Source organism: Mustela lutreola, chromosome 4 (assembly GCF_030435805.1).
Source record: "Mustela lutreola isolate mMusLut2 chromosome 4, mMusLut2.pri, whole genome shotgun sequence".
NCBI lineage: Eukaryota > Metazoa > Chordata > Mammalia > Carnivora > Mustelidae > Mustela > Mustela lutreola.
Window position 1 is genome coordinate 8951412 of NC_081293.1, and position 22968 is coordinate 8974379.

Here is a 22968-nt window from a genome sequence, read left to right on the forward strand (position 1 = left end):
AGAGAAGAGCCGGGACACTGAGGAGAAATCCTTCCTTCGGTTCTTCACACCTTCAAGAATTTCCCATTGTTTTCCTGTCACACGCTGTGCCCCTTGCCCCCTCTGCCCTTGGTTTTTCTGAGCCTGCTCACCTTTCTCTCCGGGCTGCTCAGGAAAAATCCAAATTCATCTCATCCTCTGCAGGTGTTGAAGGACGAAATACGAGAGTCCACACCCTTCCACGTTCAGTAGACACGGCAGCCATTCTTGTCATGCGTATGGCTGCTCGGCAAAAACTCCTTCACTCCTTATTCTTACTATTTCATTCTCCTAAAACTCTGCGAAACAGGCGGGCCCAGGATTCATTACAACCATTAAACAACAACAACAACAACCCACAGAAGTGAAGGTTCCCTTGGCCAACGTGGCCCAGCTGAGAGCTGAGCTCAGACCAGAACCAAGGCGGCCCCTGCGTCCCAGCAGAGCTGCTGCGGAACTCAAGGCTCTGAGCTGCCACACTGGGTGGCCCGAAGTGGACCAGGGATGGGGGCAGACTTCCTCCTTAGGTAACGCAATTTTTCTAGCAACTTGGTGTGACTGACGTTGAACCAGGCCCAGACAGCCGAGCACTTCCGGCGGCCTCGGGCTGGACGGTTCTGCTTGCGTAAACTGAAAGATTGGTTCTAAGTCCAGGTGTTTTCCATCTGGCAGCTGTTTTCCTCTCTCCAGGCCCGATGAACTGGGGGAACGGGGTCCCTAACAAAGTCCAGACCGGCCCTTCCAACGCGGAGTTTCCTCTTATGTTCCTACGTTCTATTAATTCCAGGGTTGCGCCCTCCCACCATCCAAGGCAATAGGCGCGGCTCACGAGAAAAACACATCGCAAAAGGGCACATGGCAGGACAGCGGCCGAGAGGCCACGGGCACAGGGGCAGAGAGGGGGCAGGAGCGGCTCCGGAGTGGGTCAAGTGGCTGGTTTGGGCAAGAAAGTTGTCTCGGCTTTGTGTTTGCATCAATCAAGGCTCACACAGTTGTAAGGAACAGACACTGCACAGTTTCGAAACTGGCTCGTGCCGAAGGAAGACTCATCATGAGCACGCGGGGCATCTGGCGGCCCCCGAGCGGCTGGGAACCAGGGCTGGGATGCACCAGGACCCCTCCTCCGCTCTGCCCGTCCACGTCCTTCTCTCTGTTGCTCTCGCTGCCCTTCATCTCTCGTTGCATTTTCTCTGCTTCTCAAGGAAGCCTCAGGCGGCCTACAGTTCTCACATCTGCATGGGCTCCTTCTAAGAGACCCACAACCTGGAGTCCAGAAGCTCTTGGTTCTCACTGAAAAGACAAGTGAAAAGGCAGCACTTGACGCTGCTTTCAAGTGCAAGTTATCCAAGGTTGAGCATCACTTGTCTTCATCAAAGAATGGGGGCCCGTGGGAGTGGGCTTCAGAGGCCCAGGAAGGAAGGGTCTAGGCTCGCAGAGCCACCAGCCCCCTGGTCCCCTCACAGTGCCAGGAGGGAGGCTACACTGATTAATAAGAGACTACCTAGACACCCGTCTGGATTTCCGTGCGAACTGGTTGAAGGGTCAGTTCCAAGCAAAGTGATGAATGGGAAGAAGACTCAAGGGCAGAAAAGCCCCAGGCTTTCAGGACGAGGTTGTTTGTACAAAGGCAGAAAGCAGCCGCAGAGGGCGCCTCATGCCGTCGCTGGTGTGTCCTACAGGCCCCAACATTCCAGCCGGCTCTCAGCTCAGCCAGGAATTTGCCACCGTCGACTGGGAACAGGAGCACATTCAGAGGATGAGCAGGAGGCAGGGGCGTGAGAGAAGGTGTCCTCGGAGAGTCCCATCTCCTTTCTGAAGTGTGACGTTAGCCCGGAGAATGAAAGGCCGGGATCGGGGCCTCTACACCAGCTGCTGCTAAATAGGCCACGTACCCTGGAGCCCCAGACAGAAAAGTGGAACTCACCAGGACACACAGATTTCTGACCCAATATAAGCCTGAGCTGCCTTTGGGGCTAGAGGTTCCCACAAGGGGTGTGGTTCACACAAGGGGTGGGCAGCCCGTGGTGGTCCCTTGTGGAGGAAATTGGGTTACGTGACTCCTAACGTTTCTTCCAGTGTCTGATGGAGCCTCGTGTTGACCTTACTCGCTGGGTCACAAGCCCCCCTTTCGTGGGGTCAACCTGAGAGGCCGCCATCACTGGACATTGGAGAAGACACTGGACATAGAGTGTCCTGCACCAGCACTTAACCTGGGAGCTGAAAACCACTCTCCCCGAAAGGTCTTGAGAAGTTTCTGTGGCCAATCGCCATGCAAGGTACTGTCCCCTGTGACCCCTCCCATAAGCTCCACAGTACGGAGATGTAGCAATTCCCGCTCTGCAGATCAAGAGGCCAAACCCCATCGCCATAAAGGTCCAGTTGTCCAGGAAATAGAAAAATCGATTGGGACATGTTCATATGATGGAATACTAACATGGAGCGAAATAGAAATATGTGTGTGTATATATAGTTATTTTATAATATACATTATTATATTATATATATACTTATTTTATATATACACATTTTACATATTATATGTAAATGTATATATACACACCTACACATACAGGGTAGATCTCAAAAGAAAAAGTTGAGTTACAAAAAAAAGTTGTAGAATAGTACACACTAGGTATCATTAACAAAATTCCTAAAGCCACATAAACCGATACACACTGCCCATAGGTACGTATGTAACATACACGTGTATGAAAAAAATGACACACCGGACTAATAGCAAGGGGGTGAGGGGTAGGGAGAGTGGGATTGCCAAAAGCAGTCGAAGGAGAGCTCAGATAGGTTTGCGGGATGTTTCTTTTTTTCATTTATCAACAGGAAGTAGAGAAAAGTGTAAACAATTGTTAAGCCTGGTTGGACAGAGAAGGGGTGTTTGCTTGCTCAGAGTCAGACACGGGAAGAAACCGAAGCCCAAGGCCAGAGGCAGCTGAAGAATGTTTCCAGCGTCCCTGAGATGCTGGTGAAAATTCGCTCCCGCTGTGGACCAGCAGCAAGTGCGTTCTGACCCCGCTCTGCTCAGCTCCTGCCTTTGCCTCGCCCCGAGCTGGACCCATCATGCCCGCCAGCTCCTCCTCCTGACTTGTCCCCTCTCTACCCATCCTCTGCCTGGAATCCCAGCAGCCTCAACCGGCAATACCAGTGAGGGCTCCCGAGGCCCAGGGAGGGGGAACTGCTTGCTGAGCACCCCAGAAAGGGGCAAGTGACGGACCTCAGAGCCCGAGAAAGCATCCAATGATGATGGCAGGGACCCAGGGTCCCTCAGGGGCAGGGGGATGAGCACAGAGGAAGGCAGACATGGCTGTGAATAAACGTTCCCTCTCGGACAACTTGCCATCCTGGAGAAGACCCACTTGTCGCCTTGGTTCCCGGTGTTTCTGACCCAGCATGACAAGGAGACACCTTGTCTGGTCTCTGCAGGCAGGGGTTCTCAGCTGGAGTGCCCGTTAGCAGGCACGTTCCCAAGCTCTGCTCTGGGTGGGTGTGTGGGGTCAGGCACCCCTGGTGGAGGGGGTCCTCGGGCCAGGAGTGTCCCCACGAGCAAATGCACAGTGGCTTAAACCAGATCACAGCCCAGTGCCGGGGGGCACCTAAATCCCACTAATTTTCAAAATTGGGAGAAATGCTTAGCCATCAATGGAAGGTAAATACAGCAGGAGGGAGAAGAAGCCACCCAAATGGAACATCAGAGAGGTGCTCCCGGGGCCAAGCGGTGCTCCTCTGCCTCTAAAATAGTCCCACCTTCCAAAGCGCAGGCTGCCAGAGGCTGCAGGATGCCTCCCAGAGAACAGGCAGGACGCCGCAGACATGTCTCTACAACTGCCCGTCTTCAGCCTCTCCTCCAGCATTCCTCGCCTACCACACTCTCATCCTCCTATGGGCTGTGGCCCAAGGTCCCTGCCCTTACAGGGCTGACATTTCAGCCAGAGAAACAAGCAATAAACAAGTCAGTGGGGTTTAGGAGCACCGTGCACAAGAAAGGGCTGCTGCGACCAGAGGGCAGCAGAGAGCAGAGAGGCGGTGGGCTCAGAGCCTCTGCCCAGGACCGCGCAATGCACAGGCGGGGCGGGAGGAAGCTGCCAGCTCCTGTCCCCTCCAGCTCTCTTGGCTGCTTCCTCCTGGCATCCTTCCCCTTCACCTCCAGGTCTCGGGACACCTCCCCGGAGTTTTCTGAAGCCAGCTCGCCCCCTAGTGGACACACCTCTGCCATCACCCCAGCCAAGGTGTTCAAGGGAAGCTTGGCACCTCCGCTAGCCTAGTAAGGAATTACTCAAGGGTTCTGGGGCTCAGATGCAGTGTGCCCACCTCACAGATCAAGAGGATGTTATAAGAACAACACTTGGGAGGAGAGGGGCCCTGTATGAGCAGAGACCAAGTGGTCCCAAACCGAGGAGCCCCACACAGTGCAGAGGGGGTGATGCCTGAAGGGAAGACAGCACCTGGGCCTGGCAGGTGCACAACGTGGGGACGAAGGGCATGACCTGAGAGCCCAAGAGGGACATGAGAGTGGCTTCGTGGAGTAGAGCCAGCTCTGGTCATTCATCAAGAGCCTCCTGGTCCTTTCTGGGTTGTAAGGAGGACCGGGCACTCCCCCAGGAGAGGGGTCTGCACCAGGGCGGAGAAACTCCGGCTATGTCCCCCCCCCAACCCCCGAGTACCTCACAGCGCCACTCCAGCCCAAGGCATAGCGTTCCCAGGCCTCAGGGGTCAGGAACAGATTATTTTCCCCTCGGAACAAATGTTTCCATCCTGGGAAAAGATTGGGCCGCTCTGGAGGCTGGTGGGAGCGCGCCGAATCTGAAGCATTTTCCTGGATCAAACAGGTGCTTCCTTTGGCTCTAGGGCTTGATGTAGAACCTCATATGGTTCTGAAGTTTGCTTTTTGATTTTAATTAATAGACCTTATTTTTTAGAGCAGTTTTAGGCCCACAGCAAAATTAAACAGGAAGTACACAGTTCCTAAGTACCTCACCCCCCCAACCCCCAGGGCCCCCGTTATCAGTATCTCCCACTAGACTGGTACATTGTTACAACCGACACGGACACATTGTTATCACCCAGAATTCACAGTTTATGTTAGAGTTCACACTCCCTGTTGTAGATTCGATGGGTTTGGAAAGATGTGCGAGTCTCTTATTCATTGCCCTAAAAATCATTCATCTCTCTCTACCCACTAACTCCTGGCAGCCACTGGTTAATTTTTCCTATTTCCAAAGAATTTTACCCTTCCAGGATGTTATACAGCTGGAATCCTACAGTATGCAGCCTTCACAAATTGGCTTCTTTCCCTCGAAAATACTCATTTGAAGTTCCTCCATGTCTTCTCACTGTTCGATTGCTCATTTCTTTGAGCACTGAATAAAATTTTGTTGTCTGGGTGGACCACAGTTTGTTTATCCATCTGACCTCCAACAGACATCTTGGTTGCTTCCAAGTTTTGGCAATTATGAATAAAGCTGCTATAAACATCTGTGTGCAAGATTTTGTGTGGATGAGTTTCCTTTCAGATGCTTTTCAATGTTTTTACTCTTTGTGGGTTTCCAGTTTCACACTTTTTAAGTCATTTGTGTTGAGAAAACCGTGGCTGACAATTGTTTTCCCCCTTCCCCACCTAAACCGAGCCGGGGGACTGGGCTCAGGACTTAGACCACCGAGGCAGCCACGACAAGACCCCTCGGGTGCCCCCATGAGGATGTGCTGTGGCCGCTGCTGTGGGAACCAGCTTGGGGGCTCCGGAGGCAGAATCCTGGTTTTCACCCTCTGCTTTAACTTTTTTAAAAATCTTTTTAAATTTTTTTAAAGATTTTATTTATTTATTTGGCAGAGAAAGAGAGATTACAAGTAGGCAGAGAGGCAGGCAGAGAGAGAGGGGGAAGCAGGCTCCCCGCTGAGCTGATAGCCCGACTCAGATCTCAATTCCAGGACCCTGAGACCATGACCTGAGCCCAAGGCAGAGGCTTAACCCACTGAGCCATCCAGGAGCCCTCTGCTCTGACTTTTGTTACTGTGTGTCATTGAACAGGGAAAGCTGCCTCTCTGAGCTTTGGTTTCCTCCTCTGAAAAGAGGGGCAGCAATGGTCAGCTGTTCAGAATTCCTTGGGACAGTGGCTACAAAGCCTTCATACAGTGCCAGGCACGAAACCAGGCAGGAGAAAAGTCTCAGCCAAGATTAAAATAAGCTGAGCTGATAAGCCCCTTGCTCGGTTGTCATAGTCCAACAGAACATTCTCTGGAAGCTTCCGTGTGCTTCAGTCTACTTTCACTGGCGCGAGAGAGCAGCTCAGAAGCTTCCATGCCGATGCCGCTTCTCTTGATCACATTCATTAAATGTCAGTGCAATTAATTTATGAAGGAAACAGTATATAACAAGCTGGAAAATAGCTTTGAAAATTGTGGATTCTTGGGGTGCCTGGGTGGCTCCGTGGGTTAAAGCCTCTGCCTTCAGCTCGGGTCGTGATCCTGGGATCCTGGGATCGAGCCCTACATTGGGCTCTCTGCTCAGCAGGGAGCCTGCTTCCCCCCTCCCTCTCTGCCTGCTTGTGATCTCTGTCTGTCAAACAAATAAATACTTTTATTTTTTTAATTGAGGATTCTTGATGTTGGGATTTTTGAAGAGGTTTGAGTCCTACGTACATGATGCACTAGTCTTCCCTTCCCTGTGGTTTCTAGGATGTACTCTTGATGCTCCGTATCAGGGCAGAGCCTTCGACAGTGAAACACGCTTTTACCCCGGGAACTGCCTCAGCCCTTGTGTCCAGCTCTCACGGCTCACTGGGAGACAGCCCGGAGCGAAAGAGCGAAAGGCACCGAGACAGTCAGGCCCGGGGGAGCCTGCGGGGTCTGGGCAATCTGCGGGCGTAAGGAGATGGGGCCCCCGCGGGCTCGATTCCTCCTCACAGCGTTTATGACCTTGTCGTGGGGGTGCTGCCCATGAACCAGGGGCTGAGCTTTCTCGGTTTGCAAAGTGCTGTTTACCAACCAGCCACGGAGCCCGCGTGAGGCCAACTTTTCTTCACCACTTCAGAGACGGCCCCATGGAAAATTCTGTCACAGGTTACTGGGCATCCTCAGCAGGAGTGGGTAAAGGCTTCGTGGTGAGAAGTGAGGATTCCGGAGCTAGAAGCCCGAGCTCCGACTCGACAGCTTCACCTCCCTCCTCTCTGTGACCCCCGGCTGGCTACTTGATGCTCTGGGCCTCAGTGTCCTAGTCTGTAAAATGGGGATTGGAGCAACAACGGCCTCCTCAGAGGGCTGGGAAGCGAGACGCATACGGCAGAGTCCTGTGGCAGGTGGGGTCAGGGTGGCAGTGAAGACCGTGGGGGTGCATGAGGAGGCGGGGCAGGAGCAGGAGGAGGGGGAGGGGACGGCCTGACCGGGGAGCAGGCAGCGTGTGCACAAGAGCTTACCGGGCTCAGTGAGACCCATTTAACGGAAACCCGTTTCCATCAAGAGTCCGAGTTGCTTTTTATTTGTTTTTAACTAAAAATGCTGTCATTAGTGTTTACTTCATCTGGCCTTAGCTGCTTCTTGGCAGGCACCACACCGAGGCCACCACTTTGAAAAGGGCTAAGAAAACCCCTGCCCGATGGCAGGAAGGCCACGCTGTGCTCTCCACCTGCGGGGTGATGGAAGGGCCGAGGGCCACGGCCAGCCCCCTGGGGGAGCCCGTGTGGGCAGCCATGAGTCTGCCCAACCGGGCCCCAGATGCAGGACACATACAGTATTGGTGGCTTGTGTGGCTCCTGTGGCTCCTGCGGGACTGAGCCTCGAGCCCTGCAAAGCCCCGGGCCCTCTGGTCAGAGCTTCTAACATGCAGGCATTGCTTGATTCCAAGAACTGGCCTCCTGCTTAGCAGCCAGACTCCCCTCCATGAGCTGTAGCTGAGCGCATGGGGGTGGGGCATGGACAGGGACATGTTGGGGGCGCCAGGGGGTGCTCTGAAGTGCAGCCCACAACACACAGCGTGTGTTTTAAAACAGGGGCCTGGCTCTACAAGCCAGCATCCTGATGGTCCTCTCAGATCCCAGGTGGCAGTCACGTCTCCTGACTCAGTTGGAGCGAGAGTTCTTTAGAACTGGGTGGGCTCTGGCCCTAGCAGGAGGGCTGAGGAAGGGCGTGCGGCCAACGCTGGCCTTGGGAGCCAGCTGCAGAGGTGAGCATGGAGGCCAGGAGGTCTCAGGGTGAGGAGGAGCTGCCTGGAGGTGAGGGGCATAGGGCAGAGAGCAACTGGGAGAGCAAGCTCACCCTCCAGCCATTCCCCAGGATGGCCCAGGGTGACACCCAGACACAGGCCTTACCACCTGCTCAGCCCAGGGCTGCGGGCAGCTCCTCCCCATTGCCCCACACTGGCAGAACACAGTAGAAACTTCCGTGCCATCCCGGTGCTGTCCTACTTCTCACCTTGCCTGGAACCACCTTCAAGGAGAGGCCAGCTTTCTAATAGTGACCTTGAACCTGCACTGGGCCATTTGCCCATATATACACGCCTTTTTGCACTGACTCAGGCCAGCTCCCTTTAGAGATGTTTGCTGAAATGGGCCAATGACCTCGCTAGCCAGTCAACATACCACTGCCCAAGTCTCGGGCCCGTCGGAGGTCCTGACTGGGTGAAGACAAGCACGGCGCACGTTCTACTAAAAACGTGGCTGCTCCTCACCACACCCACCAGACTTCCTCAAAATTTGCAGATGCAGAAATGGAGCCAGAAAAGACTAGGACACTGTATGGTTTGTAGGCACAGCACCTGCTCAGCTGGGCCCCAGAAGATATGGCAAGGAGCCCCCTTCGTGCTGTGGCCTCTCTCCTGGCCCACGCATCTAGAGAAGCATCTGGTAGGGCTGGATGGGGGACCTGCCAAGCCATGCACATGTGCCGACTGGTGTCACTCAAGGTCTCACAAAAGCTGGAAGCAGGGACGGGAGCCGTGGAGCCGAGACTGGGAGAAGTGTGGGTGAGCAGGAGTTCTGCGGGAGACAGAGAAGGGGCCGCTGGCCGCCCCCCCCTCCCAAGCCCTGCACCAGCTATGGATGCATCTGAAAGGGTCTGGAGGAACCCCACACTGGGCAGGCTGCAGGCCCCCATAACCAGCTTCTCGAAGTGGGGATGGACCGAGAGTGGCTCAGAGGTGGACAGGCTGGGAGTTATCACCCTGCAAGAGGGGCTGCCAGCCCTGCACACGGACCAGGCGCTCAGACCGCGTGGGCTGATGTCCCAGCCCCCGCTTATCAGCTCCGTGACTTGAGCAAGATGCTCAATTTTTGAGCATCAGTTTCTTCAGCTGTCAAAGGGGATAAATATAGCATCCAGCTCAGGGCTGATCAGAGAATGGAACAGCGAATACATGTAAAACGCTAGGCGTGACGTCTGACGTGCGGCAAGGCCCCACAGGTGTTCCCACTGAGCCTGCCAGCGGAAGAATGAGGACAGGCTGATAACAGCAGAAACAACGCGGCCGCACGTCTCTCCAGCCTGCGCCCTCGGGGTCAGCCTTCACAGCTCCAGGGCGAGGGGGGACACTTATCAGTCCCTCTTTTACTGAGGGGGAAACTGAGGCTCAAAGACGTCAGTGAACATCCATGTCACTAATGTTTATCAAATGCTCACCAGGCGCCGTGTATTAGCTCATTCACTCTCTGCAACAGCCTTAAGAAGCAGTACAGATGGAAAACGGGCACAGAGAAGTCAATTAACTTGTTCAAAGGTCGCACAGCCAGTAAGATGCAGGCCATGTTTTGGGTTTTGTTTTGTTTTGTTTTGTTTTTAGGGTGGGAGGGAGACAGAGAGAGGAAGAGAGAGAATCCCATACGGGTTTGGGCCCCACACCCACTGCAGAACCCGACGCGGGGCTCGTGAGCCAAAATCGAAGAGTCAGATGCTTAACTCACAGAGCAGCCCAGGTGCCCACAGACCATGGACTTGAACCCCTGTGTGTCTAACTCCAAAAGGTATGCTTTCAACTCAAGTCTGCCTCCCAGGCTGTGAGGATCCTTTATATTGCAAAAGTCTCCATCAGAACCCAAAGCAAGAAGACGAAACAATGGTCCTAAGACGGCCTGAGAGAACCTGCCATGGGAGCGTGCGGTGCAGCCAGCTCAGGACCCTGGGTGCCACAGGTCAGGGTGGCCATGGCACCAAACACAGTGTATCAACGTGTGCCAAGCTGCCATCTTCGTGGTCTTGCATGCGACCCCACATGCAGGCAAAACCCCAGGCCCCCCGGAGCCCCGCGCCCCACAGGAAGAAAGGATGCTGAGTGTTTACGGAGGGCTGAGCCTGTGGTCTCCAGGCTGCCGGCTGCCAGCAGAGCCTTCCGTGATCTCCCAACTGGATGACAGCCGGAGCCAGATGGGCTCTGGCCGGGGCTGCCTCTGACCTCAATGCCTCCCGGTACTCCCTCCCCACCTGGGCCAGCACCTCAGCCCCGAGGACCACCAGAGCAGCAGGCCCACGGGGAAAATGTCTCAGGATGGAGCCATTCTCTGAGTCATCACCTTTGGTGGAGAAGAAAGCCATGCAAAACCCAGGCCCCGAGTGGAAGGAACTGGCTTCTCCCACCTTTCCGAGATCATCTAAGCAGAGAGCAAAGGGATGCAGCAGGCATGCCAGGCCCCCAGCTGCTGTGAGGGCCTTGCTTAACTGGATGTCCCCTACCCTGAATTTGGGCCTTTGTCCACAGCCTCTTCAGTTAGGAACTGGACCTTGGCGATCTACTGGTCAAGGAAGGATTAAGCTCTCAGTCTAGAAAACTGTAACGCACCCCCGACTCAAGGCCCCCCTTTTTCCTCAAACATGTGAAAAGCTTTCCCCTCTGCTCCTGGTGTAGGGCCTCCTCTCCGGTGTGTGCTCCCCACAGGGACAAAGGCCTGCGCTGACCTTCAGGCTAAGTTTCTGCAACAATCTAGCTGGGTCCAGCCTCCCAGACTCCTGGGAGCTTTTACAGAGACCAGGGTATCTCCAGCTGCTTAAAGCCGCACCTGACTGAGGGCATGCCAAGGGGAGCCCTGCCCTAACCTCCCCCTCAAGACTTAAGGTCTGGTTCTGATGTCAGAACCCAGGACAACAGGACTCATCTTCAGCCTGTGCTTTCTGGGAACTCAGGACAGGAGAGCTCTTGGGTCACAGAGGGCCTGGCTCCATCCTGTCCTGCACTGACCCTTCTAGTCTCAGCACCAGGTCTGGCACAGAACCGAGGGTCAGGAAATCTTTGTTGACTGACTGCATGATGTATGGGGTCAACACACTCTCTTCAGTTTGTAAAGTTCCAGATGCAAACCCTATTGTATGAAGCCAGAATGGGCGAGTACAGTAGTTACGAGCACTGGTAAAACCCCACGTGATGATTTTGAAACAACTGGTAAGTCCTTAGGCTTAACCCCGCACCGACACTGTGGCTTAATGAGGAACTGCTGCTGACCTTCTAATCATTTCAAAAGGTGGCGACAAGCTATTCTCAGGGAAAGGGGAAAGAAGCACACCAGGAAGCAGAGTATGAAGAAGTATTTTAATAGCTCAAACTCAAAGTCATTGTGCTCCCCATTCTGAAGAGCTTCCTAAAAGCGGCAACTCTGGCCATTTTGAAAGCCAACGTTCACCCACCCATGGTCTCCGGCCTCAGCCTCCTCTGGGTGCCAACTGGGAGGAAAAGCATAAACGTGCCCAGACCCATCCTGGCTCCCATGGGACCTTCCTCCATCTATGCGCTCTACCGACTGCCTTAGTCAGACTAAGATGATGACTCGGTAAAAGGAAGAGACAATTGTTGACTGTCTAAGCAGGAACAGTCCAAGCTGGCGAGGAAAAGCATACATAGGATACAGAAGGGCGAGCTTCTGCCTGCGGATCTACATTACATTTGTTTTGCCGGCAAACTATCAAGAAGGATTCTGTTGGCCAGGTGTTTCTGCTGGACAAGCAACATGGTGGTCCAAAGTCCTGGCTGTCCCGTGCCACCAGCCCAGAGTCATCATGTGTCGTCCACTGGAGAGTCTTTGAGAGAAACATGAAAGCCAGCTCATGCCTCCACCTATGGGTCGATTTCTTCAGGGATCACGGTGATCATGATGTCTTCATTGCCCCTGCGGACAACCATGTTCAGGGTGTTTTCCTTTTTAATGACATCGCTGACATCACTGGCAGAGACCACAGACTGTCCGTTGATGCTGATGATGATATCATTTTCCTTGAGCCCACCTCTGCAACACAAAGGGAAACACACATTTAATGCTTCCATGCCTCCTGGTCTAACTGCCCTGGGAGGTTCTCGACTGGATGTAGACAGAGACACAGCTTAGAACCTAGAATCCCCAGGGCCAATCAGTGGGATAACGTAGTTAACTTATGCGGGGAGGCTCGAAATGCCAATGGATTGTACTATTTCCTTTGAGAGTTTTAGGCCAAGTCATCCAACATGTCCAGTGCAGAAATCCTTCCCAGAACTGGTATGGTCAGATGACAGACTGACCCCAAAGGAGTCAAGGATGTGCCATGTATCACCTACCGTGGACCATGACTGTGGCCAGCCTGCCTGTAACAGGTGTCACAACTCAGAGGGCAGGTCCCAGAGGAGCAGGTAGAATGGTTCTATTATGAGGCCTTCCTTTGTGTTATTATGGCCGTAACTTCCGCTCTCATATAGGAGTGTCTAATAAGCTATTATGGTCCTTGATGGTCTAGCCCAGGACCAGCAAACTTTAAGGGCCAGATAGGAAATATTTGGGGCTTTGCAGGCCGTAGGGCATCCTTCACAACTCAGCCCACTATGGGCTGTGTAGGACTATTGAGCATGGCCCCGTTTACTGGCTGGACTCCAGTCAACTTCAGTTATGGACACTGAAATGTCAATTTCATATCATTTTTATATATCATAAAAAACTACTCTTATTTAAAATTTTTTCAACTGTTCAAAAATGAAAGGCTATTCTTAGCCCCTGGTCATATAAAATTATAGCGGGCGGTGGGCCGGACCCAGACTCCAGGGAAGAGTCTGCAGGTCCCTGGTCTGGCTCTCCTCTCGGCACAGTATGTCAGTCGAGGTAACAAACACGGCTGCTGGTTGAGCTCCTTCCTTCCGTGTTCCTTGGATGTTACCTGGGTTATTTTCTGGAGGTGTGGACAGGTATGGCCTGACTGACAACAGACAGAATTACAGAAGGCTTCTTTGGGAGGAGATATGTCCATCTGGGGGCCTAGAATGGGACCACTGTCCAAGTTATCAGGGACACAGCTCCTTAAACCCTCTATCTCCAGCCAGGCCTGCCCCAGAGATCCATGAAGAGTTTGATAATCACTCTTTCCACCTGAATGACTCCTCCTGAAGTGAGGACTTTTGAAGACAGGAAGCACCCTTTTGCTGTTGAGTCCTGAGCTGAAGGAGGTGAGAAGGCCTGGCTGATGAGACTGCCAAGGGTGTCCAACCATGTCATCAGGGATCTCCACATCCACCTGAGCCGATGTGAAAAGAACACAGCCTCCTCCCCACGATCCACAAGAATCACAAGGACATCAGGGAAAGGGAAGATAATTCTAACTCACGCTTCTGCTGGGGTATCAGGAATGACTTCAATGATATACGCTCCTGAAAGCACATCTGGGAAGTCTCGGTGGCGGTCCTTCAACTCTTTGGCTTTGCTGCTTGGGAGGAAACACACTGACTTCAACATTAAGTGAACAAGGGGACTCGCTCCGCTGAGACTCTCACCCAGCTTCTCCTCCTGTCCCGGATTCGAACAGAAAATGCCTCCAGGAGCTTTGATTCTGCTTTTAATTGCCTTGACACACATTCAGTCACCTGGCCCTCGCCACACACCCAAATGCCTGCACTGTTATCCTTGTCTTAGAGCAGGGGAAACTGAGGCACAGAGGTCAAGTCATTCCCAAGGTCATAAGCCAGGAAGTAGCAGAGCTGGGAGAAGAACTCAGGAAGCCAGACGCCAGGGCCTAGATTCCTTCTCCTTACCTCCATCTCCCTCGGTTCCAAGACAAGTAACTGATTCACATTTTAGTCTTGGCAGTTCAGTGTATATTCAAGAGGGCCAAAAATTTAATATGCATCTAAATCACAGTAATATAGTCACAACTGATTAATAATAAAGTAATTGATAATGAATATAGTAACACCTATGTTATATGTTAATATGTTCTACTCTTTGCTGACATGACCTATAAGCCTTTCAATCATGCCCTTAGTCACCAGGACTCATGTGATGATACCGGACTTTTTCACCAAGGTTAAAACACCGGTAAGCTACGAGGCGGGCAGCCACACGCCGCACCTTCCACTAGCTCGGGGAAAACAAGCCCATCCGTCATCGAGGCCTGACCCGACATTCCGGTAGCCGCAGCCCACAGGCGGCAAGGCTTAGGAACGGCAGGGCGCTCTGGGCTGGAGGAGGTGCTTGGGGCACTCCTGGAATGTGAGTTTCAACAGAACAAGTGGTGAAAGTAAGGCATGAGGGAAAGTGACCAACACGCCCCACTGTTCAGGGCTGCCTTCAAAAAGGAGGGCAGAATCTTCTAGAAAGAAGGAGCCACTCCAAACACACACACACACACACACAACGAAGGATAAAACCAGAGGCCTAGGTTCATGGCCCTTCCTCTCTTTCCTGATGTTTCTCAATTTTATTTATTTGTTTTATTTTTTGAAGACTTTATTTATCTGAGAGAGAGCACGAGAGCAGCGGGGAGGGGAAGCAGGAAAGGGAGAAGCAGACTACCCCCAAGCAAGGAACCCGATGCAGGGCTCCATTCCACGACTCTGGGATCATGACCTGTGCCACAGGCAAATGCTGAACTGACTGAGCCACCCAAGTGCCGGTTAAAATTTCTTAATTTTAACCAGAAACTGAGATGCTTAAGGCAGCATAAGGTTTCTCTGTCAAGGGGCCAGTGGGAGCCTTCCAAAGTTCAGGTTTATTCGAATCTAAGACAGAGACACGAAGTTCTGCTTACCCACCTGGATGTGAGTGACGTCATTCGGATGCCGATATACTTCTTCTTGGTAATGGCTTTGCCTGGTGTGGCAGCAAAAGGACAAGAGGTCAGCTCAGGGGGCCATTGTCCTGGGGACACCAGGAGCTACAAGAGTCCATCCCTCAGTTGACAGTGTAAAGTTGGGCCCATCGGGGTACACTGAGGCTGTGGCTCGTATCTTGTTCAGAACCCCACCTGCCGCGGGACCTGGGAAAGTCCTGTCCTTTCTGTGAAGGGCTGAGAACCTGATTCCTCTGTCCTTGTCCTGACATCTGATGAGGGTTCTATCCCTCCTAAAAATCCCTCCTAAAATCCCTCCTAAAAATCCATCCCACGCTGGTGTGCATGGCTGGGAGAGCCCCGTCCCCGGTCCCACAGCTCCCACCCAGCCCCTCCGGCAGTGTCCACCCACCACGAGACACGCTTCTCAAAGACATCCACCAGACCACGAACTTGTCTGTTCCCTGTCGCACATGTGGACATGTGCCCTAAGGCCTTCACTTTGGCCACTGTGACCCCGGCTGACCGCTTTCCACATCCGTCTGTGCAGCTCAGCACGTTCCCGCACACCAGACACAAGACCCACCCGGGGGGAGAGGGGCCTTGAGGCTGTGACTCCTGGGTCTGGAATGCTAGCCCCACAACCCCGTCACTCCCCAGCTCGCCACCTGCTTCACTTGCAGGAAAACATCACTGGTTTCTGAAATCTGGCCCGTTTGTCTGCTGCCATCCTTCCTCCTCCCGCCGGCAGAAGGTGAATATCACACAGGCCCCCGCGGAGCCATGGGACCCCCAGCCTCACCCCAAGCAGATGGATCGATAGCCGTTTGGGGCATGAATGATCTCCCTGAATCTCAGTGTCCTCATCAGAGAAATGGGACCGATACTTTCCACCTGACAGGGCAAAGGAACTAAATGAAGTAAAACGATGTCTAGAAATCACCTCCAATCCCACCTGGTACGTGTTAGACTAAACCATATGAAAGGTTCACAGTCAAGGGTCCGACACCTGTGACCCAATACCAGGGGCCTAACACCGTGCACCCCATCTCCCTTTCCGATCTGAAAGCCTTGACTCATGTTCAGGTGTGTGGCCTCCCCCGTCGGAATCTTCCACGGCAGGAAGAGCTGTGTTTTACCTTTGGCCTGCCGGTCGTGGGACTCAGTGAGGAACTTCTTAATCTTATCAGATGGGATTGCGAAGGAGATGCCGGCGGTCACCTTCAGAGTGTTAATCCCAATCACTTCGCCGTCCTGAAGAGCGAGATGGAAACAGCCTTCTGAATGCACCAAGGTTTAGCAGAAGATGAAGAGGTCGTCAGTGTGAAGGAAGTCTCTGAGCTCCTGAATGAGTTGAGGGGGGTAGTGGGGGGGGGGGTTCCCCAGCGCCGGAGCGGGGAGGCATCACGCGGGCAGCAGGACCCACCCTTAGCAAGGGGAGACCTGACACACAGTAGGCTCAGTCCCCGGGGACCGCCATGCCGTAAAAGCAGCCTGAAGCAGGTAGTTTCAAGGTGCCCCTCCACTCCTTCCACAGGGAGCAGGTCTCAGAGTCCTTCAGGTGGCTGTCTACACCCTCCTGCTTCTTCCGTTTTCAGTGATCTTAACAGGCCTCTGCCCACAGCACCGAGGACAACCTTAGCGCTTAGAGTTCCCAGGAAAATGGCAGGAGCAGCCATGGGTGCTGCCGGGGCTGCGGGGTACGCACCCCTCCCCTCCTCTGTGTGTCGCAGACCAGCCTGAAATCCCCGAGCAAGCCAGTCTGCGGGGACAGGCTTCGGTTCAAGACAGACTCACAGGTTCAGTGAACACTACTCACGAAGGCACAGACTCCCTTCACGCTGGTCAACCATCATTTTAACCCTCCTGTTACATGGTTTGTTCGGCGCAGGCTGAGAAGGGCAAACTGCCTAGGGAGCATCAGTCCCTTCCTGGTACCTCCTGCGAGCCCTGGGAATTTGGTCCCCAACATCCAGAACCTTCCAGGAGGCACTGCTGCCTTGGGCTTTGCTAAAGACGGCCTCAATTTCGTTGAGGGACTTGAGAATAGAGCTGGGTGACCCCTGAACTGTGCGGACCTCACTCGGGACAGATTCTCAGGCTTCCCTTCTGATGCATATGTATTTAAATACAGACAGAAGTGACATCTGGCGGGGGGGGGGGGGTGAGGAGCGCGAAGGGCGGGGGGGAATCAGGGGGTGTAACTCCTCATTCCAGCCAGGTCTTGAGGGAGGGCCTCTGGCCAAGACAAAGACTGTGGAGGAGCCAAGCCAGCTCCTGCAGCGGCCTGGAGACCTCCTCTGAGGCCACGACTTTCTATAACAGGCCGGAAGTGCTGACACCTTCAAAATAAAGGCCTCCTGCTCCCGCTACTCCCGGATAGGACCTGAATTCCACCGCCCTGATTTATAACCCTGAAACAGGAGCGTGTCCTCAGGCAGACTCCAGGGGCCTTGCTCTTTTCAGAAAAGATAAGAAGGGTAATTTGCAAAGATAGAGTACATTCACAGATTTCACTTTAAAAGAATTAGATAATGTGCTTTGGCAAGTTCAAGTCTGAAAAGAAAGCAAAAAAAAAAAAAAAAAAAATAGCATATACAAGTATTTTAAAAGAAAAAAAAAAAAAGGCCTTACCAGGTTTACTAATGGGCCTCCTGAGTTTCCATACTGAAATTAAGCAAAAATTAAAAGGTTATGAGTTCCTATCTTTACATATTCCAAAGTATTTCCCTGCCTGGCATGCCCCTGGGTTCAGGTTTTCTCAGATTTGTTGCTGTCAACCTAATATTTTGCTGAAAAAAGGGATCTTAAAATTTTTCAGGGAGTTTCAGATGTGCTATAAATGAGATGTTTTTTTTTTGGGGGGGGGGGGTGCGGCTCCGAAGCCCAGAGGCCAACTCTGACCTCCCGACAGCGCCCGGCACTACTTCCTTCTCTTGGCGACAGCCCGGCTGCCAACTGGCTCAAGGATTTCCAGACTTCACCACCTCCCAGCTCTGCGACCCCTGCTTCGCTGCCGGGGCTGGAAACCTGCACGGTTTGTTCTTTTTCCATGACTTCATGCAGATCGCAGGAAAGTTTGGGAATAAAACCTACTCGAGGCAGCAAGTGCGTAAAATGCGTTTCGTCTTATCTATTAAACAGATGTGGGGGGTGGAGCATTACTCTTTAGAAACACCTACCCCGTAAGATAACTGCCGAAGGGAAAAAAAGGTGACTTTAAAAAAGATCCCGTTGATGAGACGGTGTGGAGCAAAGCCCGGCCTCCTTAGACATCGGTCAGTAAGAGCCTAAGGCTCAGACCGTGCCCCAAGGCAGAGCGAACACCTGGGGGGGCCGGGGGGAGGGGCAGCAGTGTCTGTGCCTGCATGAGCATCCCTTCTGCACAAAGCCTCGAAAGCAGCTCCGCCAAAGGGCCTAGAAGCAGAGGAGCCGTGGCCTCTGCCATGGGATGGAAGCTCCTCTGGGCTACGGACCTTGGCGTATCTGAAGGCCCCTTCACAGGAGCCCCTGGGGATGGCAAAGGCTGAGGACGGCCCCTCGGCCTCATCTGCTCTAGGGGTTCCACGGGAACTCCCTGCCCGGCACCTGGAGCGCCCTGACTCCACCCCTGGTCCCCAAGCCCGGCTTCCCGAGCGCCCGGCCCGACCCCGCAGGGCTCACGTTGATGATGGCGTCCGTCTGGATGTAGTCCATGTCCGAGTTCCGGAGCCCCAGCTCTTTGCCGCCTCGCTGGGTGGTACTGACGATCCCGGTGGTGACTGTGTTTTGAAGGGAAAACGGGCTTCCGATGGCGACCACGAACTCTCCTGGCCTCAGCTCAGAGGAGCGGCCAAGCAGCAGGACCGGCAGCCGTCCCTGGAACCACAAGGTGGGCGTCGCTGCGGTCAGTGAACAGCAAGGACCGACGTGCCACGCGGCGGCGACAGGCATTGCGGGAAAGCGAGGTCAGGCCCGCCATCCCTTCCAGGCCGAGGCCACACGGCCCCTCCCACCCACTGCCACCAGCATGTTGCAAGCTGTCGCGGGGCCAAGGAAAACACAGAAGGTCACGCGAGGCCGTCTCGGGGTCACACATCTTGAAGCTATCAGCACAGACTTAATGAAACCTTGAGACTAGGAGACACAGTCTGGATTCGGGGCCCGGCTGCCTACGGCCGTCTTAGAGAGTGAAGATGCGTGGAGGGATCCTGAGCTCACACCCCCCAGGGTGCAAAGGATCAGTTCCCACTATCAGAGGCACATCTGTCCAGAGTCCTGTGGAGCCAGAGGCCCTGAGGGCGGGAACTGCACAGTCCCCACTGGGTGAGGCTCCACACTGAGTACAGGGCAATTCTGGTGACAGGCAGAGGGGGCATCGGGGTGACAGGCATCGAACCCCCCCGCACCTCTCCACTAGCACCAAGACCCAAGATGTAGGCTCTCCCCTCGCCTGAAAAGACCCTCCATGAACCACCTCTGCTCCTTGGCCCTAGTGAACTCACTAATCCAACAAGCCCCTTCCCCGATGCCCTCGGAGGCCAGGCACAGTCAGAGGCTCCACACCAGTCTTCAGACCGGATCTAGCCAGCTGGAGCGGCCGGGGCTGGGGCATCCATGAGGAAGGCCTGAGGCCCTCCCCTTCCTTTCCTTCCAGAGCCAAGCAAACCTCCCGAGTTCCTCTCGCCTTTGTTCCCCAACAAGAGGAGCAGCTGCCCCCCAACAACCAGGCCCAGGCCCAGGAGGCCCTGACCTCCTGCAAATAGCACTTCCAGTCCTCCTGTTTGTCCACCTCAAAAAAGAAAGGAAGAGGTGGGGGGCGGGGCAGGAAGGTGGGGTGAGTCGAAATGAGCCGTTACTTTCGCAGCTGCCCTGAGAGGGATAGAGCAGACACCCTGAGAGCAGATGAGGTGAGGTGAGGTGATCACTGGGCCCGTTTCACAGATGAAAAAATTAAGGCTCCAAGAGACTGGGTGACTTGAGACAGAGCAGAGACTCGCACCTGGGACTGGGACCCTGAGCCCAGACCCATCGGCTCCACAGCACTGTGCCACAAAGACCCCTCCCCACTCCAAATAAGAAAGGTACTGGGCCAGAAAGTGCGTGGAGGAAGGAACGTTGAAGAAGGGATCTAAGACTGGCTTTGAGAAGGAACGCCTCTCAGAGCACAGCCAGCGAGGGGCCCAGGAGAGCTGTGAAGAGCACAGACCCCCGGCCAGGCTGCCTGATTAGATCCTGGCCCGAGTTTACAACCACTCGGGTCTCAGTATTCGCATCTGGAAAATGGGACTACCACGCACGGCACACCGCTCTCATGAGTTGGTTGTGAGAAGGAGGTGACAAGACCCCAACAGCCCTTGAATATCGCCTGGCTCGTGTGACGCATCCTGTCAGTGGGACAGGTAAGCGTCCCAGAAGTGATGGTGATTGTTGCTGCCTTGGAGATCTGTGCAGACCTAGTGAGGGAACCCCACCCACTAAACTCCCACAAGCTAGCCCGTGTCACCCAGCCTTCCACCCAGGAAAAGGCTGGCGGCACCGGGCTACCCTAACAGTGACCCCTGGGGTCACCTGAGGTCACAGTGCCCGTGCTGCTCTGGAAGGGGCAGGCCTGCCGCTCCACACTCCCTGAGCTCTTCGGCGTCCAGCGGCACGCTGGCGAGCTCAGCTCGGCCTGTTTACCCTGGGCCCATGCCAGCCACCCCTGCCAGCAATGATTTCATCCAACAGTCACAGCGGGTGGGCGAGGGGGGCCCGTGATGTGCACCAAGCCAGTCTGGGGGAGGCCTACTGGGGACCCAGCTGCTCCTTCAGGGCTGGGCAGAGGGACATGGCAAGAAAGACTCCTGGGGCTGGGTATGTCTGGCTTTTCACCAACTTCAAGGCAAGAGATCAAGTTCAAACAGAGAGGTGGACCCAGCCCACATCAGCTCAGCCGCAATCTGGGAACCACATCAGAAAGTCCCGTGGGGTAGGGCTGTGGAGATCCTAATTAGTCCTCGCCTACCCTGGGAAGGTGCAGAGCAGGCTCCTGGTTCTCGGAGTTCAGAAGCAGGGGGGCCTCAAGACAGCACCCCCAGAGCTCTTCTTTCCCAAGTCTGAGCTCAGGCCCCGCGGACGAGGCAGGGAGGCAAACACGGAAGCTGTGAGGACGGAGGAGCGACACCCCGCTGAGGGGAGAGTCCCCGGAGCCCGCGAGCAGCTCTGCTGCGCTCATTGGGGAGCGGTCGGGACCCCCAGACCACTGTGAAGGTGTCACACTCAAGGGACTACATGGGCCTGGACAGGTGGACACCAGGGAGTCTCCCCAAAAACCAGTTCTCACTTAAACAAAATAGGGGATGTCTGGGTCCCAAGTGGCCAGTCAGATGTGCACCGATGGACCCCATGGGCAACATCAGATCTGCCTCGCATAAGTTTTATTCCCTCAAGCATCCCCTACATCATGAAGGACGATCGGAGACAGAAATAAGCAAGTGGACAGATCCCAAGGGGGCGGGGCTTTTAATAGGAAAACTTGGTGGATGTGAAAGGAAGGCGCCTTTCGCCTCCGGCGGGCAAAGCCTTTCATGGCCGACCGGAGGTGGGGGTGGGGAGGGTGGGCGTTAGGGCAAGTGTTCCCCATTTTACAGACGTGAAGACCGGGACTCCGAGACAGGGCGACCCCTCCCAGCTAAGGAGCAGCCTGGCTAGAGAAGAGAACAGGCCTCCTCACGGGCCGACCTGCACTCCAGGTACGTGTTAACCTGGAACCCAACTGTCGGCAGAAACCCTTGCAAGGGGGTGACATGGGATGGTCGTGTGGGTCAGGCCAAACTTAGAGCTCTCCAGGAAGCCGCCAGGTCTCCTCGAGGCCATCTGCCTCCCTGCTCCGCACAGGGGCTGCCGGCCCCACGAGCATCAGGCCCTCCGGCTGCCCCAGGTCGGAGTGGGGCTCCTCTGGGTTTCAGTCCTCACCCCGGCTCTGTCTGCTCAACGCAGCTACGCCTCTGCTGGCCAGACTCCTACTCGGTAACTGAGCATCCGACTCCATAGCTGTCTAGACACGAGCTCTGCGGGGGGTCTGGGGGAGACGAAACGCAGACAGGTCTCGCGCTTGACCTCCGGATGGGGAACACGGGTCCGCGCACTCCCGGCTCCCCTCCGCAGCGCTGTCCGAAGGCTGGTCCCCACGCCACCCACATCAGAGGCGCCCCAAGGCTCGCGGAGCAGACACTCTGGCCGAGTCTCCTTGTGAAGCGCCCCTCTCCTGACAGCCACTTCCCACACCCCAGCATCTCGGTGGAGCCTGGCTCGCAGCACGCCCGTAAGGCAAACCCAGACATCTCTCCTCCACGTGGCAGGAAGCAAGGGGGTGAGCGGATCCCACTCCCACGTCAGCCTCTCGAACCACCGGGGGCCTGACAACGTGAACCACGTGTGCACACCATGGCGGTGGGCTGGGAGAGCTCGTAAATGCCCACAGGAAATCCCCAAGGCTCCACAATGGAGAGCATGGGGCTCGAGACTGGTCCAAGTCCTCCGAGATGTTTCCGTTGTGCTGCTCGTTTTCAAGGCCACGCTCATGCCGACGAGAGCAGGGGTGGCTCTCTGCGAGGGGCCTCACTAACGCCACCACCGCAGAGAGCGGCTTTAAGAAAACATGACTCCCCCATCCCCTGGGTTTCCAGCCCACTACCACCCGGGCCGGTGGAGGAAGACTTCGCCCAGGGGAGGACGGGAGGTGTCAGAAGTCCTGGGTGCGGACTCCAGACTTACCACGTCTGTGTTAAATGACTACGTACTACCCATAGGCAGGATGCTAATTGTGCGGTAGATTTAATGCGAAAACTTGGAAGAGGATGGTGCACAGTGTGATTAAAGAAGGTTCTCCCATTCATTTAATTACAACAAACAACCAGCAGGCCTGGCAGCTCCGCTCCCGTGAAACACCACCAACATGAAAGAGAACTTTCTCGACAAGCATCCACTGAGTGTCTCTGACAA

The 22968-nt window shown here is 54.6% G+C and overlaps 1 protein-coding gene across 1 annotated transcript in view; it reads right to left on the reverse strand.

The window, feature by feature from the left end:
• Nucleotides 1-11514: 11514 nt before the first annotated feature.
• The window catches only part of HTRA1 (HtrA serine peptidase 1), a 49844-nt gene continuing 38390 nt past the window's right edge, over nt 11515-22968 (reverse strand). The window contains exons 4-9 of the mRNA XM_059172954.1: nt 18667-18861; nt 17638-17670; nt 16143-16257; nt 14987-15044; nt 13564-13659; nt 11515-12224 (exon numbers count right to left, since the gene is read on the reverse strand). Of these exons, the coding sequence (XP_059028937.1) occupies nt 12056-12224; nt 13564-13659; nt 14987-15044; nt 16143-16257; nt 17638-17670; nt 18667-18861 (666 nt within the window). The 3' untranslated portion in view covers nt 11515-12055. The remainder of the gene's footprint in view (nt 12225-13563; nt 13660-14986; nt 15045-16142; nt 16258-17637; nt 17671-18666; nt 18862-22968) is intronic.